The sequence below is a fragment of the Dipodomys ordii genome, unplaced genomic scaffold (genome assembly GCF_000151885.1).
Source record: "Dipodomys ordii isolate 6190 unplaced genomic scaffold, Dord_2.0 Scaffold12, whole genome shotgun sequence".
Lineage (NCBI taxonomy): Eukaryota > Metazoa > Chordata > Mammalia > Rodentia > Heteromyidae > Dipodomys > Dipodomys ordii.
In genome coordinates, this window is record NW_012267228.1 from 493,729 (window position 1) to 501,935 (window position 8,207).

An 8,207-nucleotide genomic window follows, 5' to 3' on the forward strand; every position below is an offset into this window, starting at 1 on the left:
AAAAAGCTAGAAGTGGCGCTGTGGCTCAAGTGGTAGAGCGCTAGCCTTGAGCTGAAGAGCTGAGGGACAGTGCCCAGGCCCAGAGTTCAAGCCCCATGACCGACCAAAAAAAAAAAAACCACACAGGGTGGCATCAGCGGGGTCCTGCATCCAGCCCTCCCTGGACACCACATGTGATAAGTTAAATATGGGGAAGGAAAAGATAAGATTTCTTGTTTAGGACAACTTTCTTCAGTGTAATTTGATACCCAGTGAGAGTAGCTAGAGTAAGAAAGAACTTTGAAATTCACAAAGCCAGCTTCCACAGAACACTACAGAAGCTTCAGGGAGAGGATCGGCATGGACGCTGCTCTGGCTCCAGGTGGGGATCTCAACAAGACATTCCCCATCTCTCTCCACCACTATTCCCACCTTCCCCCTCACACCTCTCCCTCCCTCCAGAGGCCAGGGCATTCACAGTCCTTACTGATGTCCTCAGCAAAGATGATGCTGGTCAGACGGGCAGGCTGGGTGAGTCGGGCCTGCACCACTGCCTTCTGGGAGCACTGGTGTTCGTTGGAGCTGAGCGGTTCGATGCTGGCCACTTCTGGCCGGGTAGATGACCTGGGAGAAGTGGAAATGCACACTGCAAAGCACAGCCAGGCTGGAAGCCCGAGCTTGCTCTCCTCCGGGACTCTGACTTGGATTCACATATGGAATAGAAGTGAGCAGCTTCACACAGAGGAGAAAAATAAAAACCCAGCCACAGCCCCTCCACCAGATGACTCACACATGCGGAGCTGCCCACTGCGAATCAAACAGGAGACCCACACCTGGAAACAGCCTTGACACTCAACTTGACACATGGAGAAGTTTTGTAGACCCCTTATCTGCTGTTGGGGGTCCCCAAATCCCCAAAGCCATAGGGGATAAGAGGGAAGGAGAGAGGGGAAAGGACTGGTCAGGGTCCATTGTACACATACATGATGGAAACATCACAGTGAAACTAATATACGCTACTGTAGAGGAAAAACCCTATGTCCCAGGCCAGTTCAGCATGCTGCTCTTAAAGTGAGAGAATATCCAACAGCTACAGATACACTCAGGACTCATGCCAGCATGTTGGGCAGTAAACAGACCAAGGCCCAAGGCCACCATCCGCCCGAAGCCCTGCCTCGGCCTGCACACCGGAAGCCATGCTGCTGGGCTTTCCTTTACAAGCCTGTCCACCACCCTCGTTCAGCCCAGGGCTGCGCAGGGCATCTCCCCGCAGTCCTCACCTGACCTGACATAGTCATGAACCTATACTTCCTTGTCTCCTACAACCCTGCTCTCATTACGCGTGAACTGGTAGTGAGCTCAGGAGACAAGATGAAGTGCATGACCCGCATCCCCACTGCGTCATGGTGCATGAACCCCGCTGCAAGCCGCTCTCGTTCACGGTTTACTGCGGGGCTCATCCTTGGTGCTGCAGGCCCTGGGGGTTGGGACAAATGGATAGCTGTTTTTGCTCTGCATGGGTCCTGGGGTTTGAACTCTGGGTGGTGTCCCTGAACTTTTTTGCTCAAGACTAGCTCTCTACCACTAGAGCCACATCTCTACTTCTAGCTTTTATAGTGATAAACTAGAGATAAGAGTCTCACAGGCTTTCCTGGCTGGGCTGACTTTGAACTGTGATTCTTAGGTCTCAGCCTCCTGAGTAGCGAGGGTTACAGGCGTGAGCCACTGATGCCCAATATGTACCCACTCTTACACTACAATACAGAGTAGTGTCACCACTCTTCACATCCTCTGTGCGCTGCCTATTTACCCACACATGGATATCTGGTGGTAACGGCTGCTGAATTCAGGTCCTCACACTCGAGCTACTCTGCCAGCTCTTTGTGCTGGGTTATTTGTGAGAGAAGGTCTCACTTTGGGTCTGGGTCAGCCTTGGAGTAAAGTGGCTCTACCACTTGAGCCACAACACCACTTCTAGCTTTTTTTTTTACTAGTTAGTTGAAGAATATATGGACTTTTCTGCCCAGGCTGGCTTCAAACTTCAAGCCTCAGATCTCACCTCCTAAAATTACAAGCTTGAGCCCCCAGTGCCTGGCTATAATTTGTTAAAGCACTTTTTCCTCTGTGGTACTGAGAACGAAACCAAGGACCTCATACAGGCTTGCAGAGCCACACCCCAGCCCCATTTATAAAGGTTTAAAAAAAAAAAAGGATTTTCTGATTTTTGAATTTTATTTTGAATTCTTTTCTACGATTCACTTTTCCAACTGTCCAAAAAGCTTTCTTTCTTTTTGCAACTATCTTTAAGTAGCTGTGCACAGGGGCTTCAGTTCAGCTTGGCAGTGTAGGACGTGAAGCACTCTTTTACCCAGTATCCCCCATTCCTGTGAGGAAGGCAGAGCAGGAGGCCGAGGCTGGCCAGTCCACAGATGCGCACCTGCGCCTGCACACCTCCGTGGGTTTTCGTGCCTCTCAAAGTTGTGGCGTAAGGGGCCTCAGAATGTTCCAGGAGGAAGCTGACCACCTGCAGAGACGCTAGGGCGAGCTCCCCTGTGTTGGATAGGGTCCAAAGGAGAGCAGATCTGTGCAAATGAGGCTGGGTGTGGGGATGTGGCTGGCTGCCTAGTCTGCTGCTGCTGCTGGGTCTCAGCACTTTACCATTTGTCATAACTCCTTCTGCACAGAGCTTTGTGGGACTCATGTCCCAGGCCTGTCAGTTTCCTATGGGCAGAGATGAGGCTAGGAGGCCACGGGCAGGCCCTTATCTTATCTGCTGGCTGCATTTATTGCTCTGTTATCAGCCCTGGGTGCTAAGAGGTGGGACTGTCTTAAAGATTATTAGACTACTCAGCACCCCCCCCACCTTCCTAAGCCCTGCCCATGGCTGGGTTAGAAGATATCCACAGGGCGCCTGTTGACTGGGGCACCGCTGCTCTGGGAAGCCAGGCCCAGTGGCTTTCCTGCTGGGAGCACCTCTTGCCTCCCTAGGTGAAATGAATCACCACTCACCTAGGAGGCGTGTCTCCTGCACACACAACTGGTAATTAGCACCACTGCCCACTCCCTCTTCACCACCATCTTGCTAGAAACACACATCAGAATGGAGCATCTGTCTCTTCTGGGGACCAGGGTACAGTACAGAGATAAGGGGGGGGGCAGATAGGCGTGGCCTCCTCAATTTCTCTCAACAGCAGGTGAGGTATGATACAGAGCTGCCACTCAAGCAGCCATGTGACCTTGTGCCAGTAATTTAACTTCCTAGGGCCTCCATTTCCTTCTCCCAACAATAAGAATAAAAACAGTGTCCATACCAAGGACTGGGTAACTGGGTAAGATCAAAACAGAAAGCTCTTATCGCAGCTCTCAAGTTCAGGAAAAAGAAGGGGCTCCCGAATAAGGGGGGGCTCCTGAATGAGGAGGGGCTTGCAGACCAGCATGATTCTGACCACTAGAACTTTGCTTTCTAAAGAAAGGAGTGTCGGTCGTTCCAAATCGGGGTTACCCATGCTTGAACCTGTCCATTCTGCTCCGAGGCCTAGTCCCAAGCCCTCCCATGAAGCCCTCCTTATAAAGCCCATCACCACCAGGCATTGGGCTAGCTACTTAGGAGGCTGGCATCTGAGGACCAGGGTTTGAAGCCAGCCTAGCTCAAGCACGTTACAGTCCTCGAGACTCTTACTTTCATTTAATCACCAAAAAGCTGTGGCTCAAGTGGCAGAGTGCTAGCCTTGAGCAAAAAAAGCTCAGGGACAGCGCCCAGGCCCAGAGTTTAAGCCCTAGACTGGCACAACAAATAAAAAACAAAATAAAGCCCCTTCTCCATCCAACCATAGATGTTCTTGGAGCCACTGGTAGAGGAATGAAGTTACTGGCTTAAGGGTGCAGCCCTGGCTGGAGTCTAAACCATCTCACATCAAATCTAACCTCTGCTCAGAAGCCTCTCCTGGATCCCAGCTTCTCCCCCTCCTCTCCTTTGCTATGCTGTTCCTTACACGTTACGAGCCCCTCTCACCAGGATTCGTCCTGACCAGCTTTTGTTGTTCAGACACGTGGCAACTCCTGCATGGACCCCTCAGTTCCTCTCATCACCCCTCCTCCTCTCGGGAATCAGAACCGCTGGGCCTGGCGTGGAGAGGGTCCCTAACGTAGCCACTCTGAATCTTCCTGTGTTAGCTCTCCACAGCTACAACAAAATACCTAAGAAAATCACCTAACAAGAAGGAAAAGTAGAGGCTGGGAAAGTGGCTCAGTGGTAGAGCGCTTGCCTTGCATGCATGAGGCCCTGGGTTCAATTCCTCAGCACCACATAAGCAGAAAAAGCCGGAAGTGGTGCTGTGGCTCAAGTGGTAGAGCGCTAGCCTTGAGCTGAAGAGCTGAGGGACAGCGCCCAGGCCCAGAGCTCAAGGCCCATGACTGGCAAAAAAAAAAAAAAAAAAAGCTGCAGTGGGTAGCAGTGAAAGTCATAGCCTTTGGGGGACATGGCCACCAGGCAGAGAACTGACCTCTGCCACAGTCTCATCACGAGGCGACGTTTTGACACAGGCCCGAAGCACCTGGGCCAAGAAGCAGCAAACTTGTGAAAGCATGTGCCAAGTAAACCTTTGCTCTTGTAAGTCGGGCATCTCAGGTATCTTTTGCCATGGCAACGGGAAGCTAACACCCACCTGCAGCCCTCCAAGTCACCTCAGTGCAGTGGCATCCGAATACCACTCGTATCTTTTCTTTTGATTCTTCTTTTCAAAAAAAAGTAATGTAAAAGTAAGTCTTACAGATTCTTGGAAACAGACAATGTATGTGATCTGCCAAACGCCAGATGCAGCCAGTGTTCTGAGACTGGGGTTAAAGACACCCTTGGCCGCAAAGGCTCTCGAAGACAGGCTCGTTTTTCACAAGTGCTAAGAGAGGAGGAGTGCGGTTACCAGGCTGGGGCAGGAGGAAATGGGGAGTTAGAGTTTAATGGATGCTGAGTTTCAGTTTTACAAGAGGTGGGTGACGGTGGCACTCATGCGAATGTTCCTGTCACTGCGCTGAACTGGAGCCTACCAATGCTGACAGTCCTAGGCTTTGTTATAAATGTTTTCTTTTTAAAATGAAAGAAAAAATGCTAACATACTGAGAGCAGACGAAAGTTTCTGAGGGTGTGTAAAGGGCTGAGAGGGGATCTGAAAGAACTACGCACAGAGCTCACTGACGGAGCGCTGCCTGGCGTGCGCAAGGCCCTAGGTGTCATCCCCAGTCTGGCAAAAATAGTAATAACTACATAACAAGCAAATAAGTAAGCCAACGGCGAGTAAACAGGGAAGGGTGACTTTCTCACGCTGGCACACAGAACTTGCCAGAGCAGAGGAGAGCTGGGCAGGGCCACAGGAACCCAGGGCACCAGGTCAGGCCAGAAGCTACAGTGGGGAGGAAAAAAGAGAGAGAAGTGAAACTTGTGCAAGGAACCAGGATAACGTGGGTGGCACCGCCCTGCTGGCGACCTAGGCAGCATCCGCAGTGCAGGAGCCCCTCCCTCAGGGGCTGCTGGAACCCAGGCAGAGTAGGAACCCACAAAGGAAAACACCCCCAGCAGCAGCTCTACTCAAGTCAACAGATACTTCCCCGCACCTCCCTCCTGCCTGTTGGAGGACAGGGGCGAAGCACAGTCCCAGTCCAGCTGTGCAGCCAAGGCCAGTCCTGGGGAAGCCTCAGATACAGGTGGCCCTGAGGGTGTTTAGCAAAGGGTAAGGTTGCAAAGATCCAGCATCTACCAGCCCAACCCAACACCTGACCCAGCAACCCCTTCCTGCCCCCTAACCAAAACCCACAAGACCCCTTGCAGCCGAGGCCTCTACAACCTCCCTAACCTCACTCCAAATTCACTGCTTCCTGTGAGCTCTTCCAATGAACTCAGTCCCACCCCCGGCCCCCGGACCTGCAACTTCCTCCAGCAAGGCCCACTCAAGTTCCAGCTGGACCCCAACGGGATGTGTCCTGACCACCGCGTCCCACGACACATTCGTCTCCTGCACACTTATTCCTGCATCTCCTTAATTAGTCAACTCCCCCATTCAACTACACACCAGGAAAGCAGGACACCATCTGCTCCTCCTCTGAAACGTCCCCAGGACCTTGAACAACATCCAGCTCATAGGAAAGAGTCACAATTATTGTTCATCTGTTTGTAAGAGATTCTCACCCAAAAAGAGCTCTGACTGAGCACACTCACACCCTGCTGAGGACTCTAGCACATATGAGAAGGCATGCCGAGGCCCAGGACCAAGGCTGGCAAACACATCAAGCAGCTTAAGAGACAGGAAAGGAGACGGCCAATTACACCAGGTAAGGCTAATTACACTGGGTACTATGTCTAGGGGAGGGGCTGGTGAGGTAGCGTGACCTCCTTCCCCTAAGAGCACCCAACGGCTGACCTCGGGCTAAAAGGCTCAGGCTTGGTCTCTATTTGCATTAGGCAGGGCAAGTGGCGGTACAATTACACTGTAGAAGGGCCAGTGGATGGCCTGACTTTCACTAGAAGAACATCCTTGCCCACCTTCCCTTCCCTTCCCTATCTGATCTCCCAGGAAGGCACCTCCCTCACACGCCCAGGGAGCAGTCTCTTCAAGGAAACCAAAATGGTGCCAGGGATTATACTGGAGTTGAAGGACTAGGGTCAGGTGTCCTTTTCTTGATTCTCTCAAGTTTCTTTCAGGGTGTCATTTTGCATATGAATCCATGCCTTCTAAAGAAACTGATGAAAATTTACTTTACAAATAATTCCCAATAGCGCACAATAGAGCAAATTATCTAAATGAATCAGGAACATGTTAAGACAACCAGCAATGCTGGCTCAGTACAACCAGAAGGATCAATTAATGTGGCAGCTGAGGTGGGTGGGGACACACACTCCAAGTGAGCAGAAGGCTGAATGTCCCCAGGAACAAGGAGGTAGGGAGGCCTCCCAGTGGCCCTTACTTGGCTTGATCCTTCTCTGTCAGTAAGCTACCTGACTCTGTGACCATCACTCCCTAGTCTGAAGTCTGGGCCTTCTAATCTCTCGTGTGGGCAGCTTGCTCTAGATGATGTCTATAGTTCCCCTCACCCAAAATTGTCCCACTATTTGATACTAAAAATCAAGAAACAGGACAAATAACCTTGAAGCCACTGGCACCAACATGCAATGATAAATTTTAGGACAGTTGGAACTCTACAACAAAACTCCCCCAGGATTTTTGTTTTCTTCGCAGAGACTTAACAATGAACTTCATAGATAAACAGATTATTTCCTCTAAGGATTTTGTGACTGTAGTAAAGAGCTTGTCTACCAACTCACAGGCTCCACAGGAGAATCTTCAAAATGAAGGCAACAGATGACTGCACTACAATAAACAGCATTTCTAAAAACAAAGCTAACATTTTTACTGCTTGATTGACAGAACATTGTCCTGTGAAGGGAAAAATGCAACCACCAAACACCTGAGACACTCAGCTAAGGAGTCACATTTACAACATAAACTAAGGACCAGACACTAAATATGTGAGGTACTTAGCATTTCAGTGATGCATAGATTAGGAGTGGTTTTCCCCTTCCTCCCATCAAGTAAACGTGTCCAGTTTGCTCATCTCCTCTCAGAAAAGAAAGTTAGAAAAGGGGAATGGGGAGAGGAGGTGAAGGGAGGGGAGGGAAGAGAAAGGAAGGGAAGGGAAAGGAAAGGGAAAGGAGCCTTGGAAACACCGGAAAGGAAGAGACAAAGGGTCCTCGGAGATGGAGGTACCCTCAGAGCCTCAGGGGAAGGAGCACACAAATGCGTCCACAGGGGCTCCCTTGAAATCTGACTTTATTACCCAGCTTCCCCTCCACAGGCCCCTTCCCCAGGCAGCGCATGCGTCTGCCCGCACGAGGCGGCCGGCGGCCCGGGCAGGAGAGCACCGCGCAGGGCTCCCCCGCCTCTAACGCCACGGCCTGGGCGGGCACGGTAATTCACGTGAATTCTGGGCTTTGCCGACGCCGGCGAAGCACGCGGCGTGGAGGACGGGCGGTGTGGGCCGGGGCCCCGGGTGAGCAAGCCGACTACCGGGCGGAAGCTTCAACGACAGACACAGACCGGCAGACAGACAGAGACAGACAGACAGAGACAGACACAGACACACACACACGCACGCGCGCGCGCGCGGCTCGGCAGTGTGGCTGCACTGTCTTAGGCTTCGACCTGGCGAGGGCCGCGGGCACCGGGCTGGCGGGGCGGGCG

General features: G+C 51.7%; 1 protein-coding gene across 1 annotated transcript in view; it reads right to left on the reverse strand.

Moving 5' to 3' along the window:
• Nup210 (nucleoporin 210kDa) overlaps nt 1–8,207 on the reverse strand; it is a 90,421-nt gene that overhangs the window by 65,232 nt on the left and 16,982 nt on the right. Inside the window, exons 5-8 of the mRNA XM_013010323.1 lie at nt 5,587–5,682; nt 2,417–2,529; nt 770–786; nt 467–603 (exon numbers count right to left, since the gene is read on the reverse strand). Of these exons, the coding sequence (XP_012865777.1) occupies nt 467–603; nt 770–786; nt 2,417–2,529; nt 5,587–5,682 (363 nt within the window). The remainder of the gene's footprint in view (nt 1–466; nt 604–769; nt 787–2,416; nt 2,530–5,586; nt 5,683–8,207) is intronic.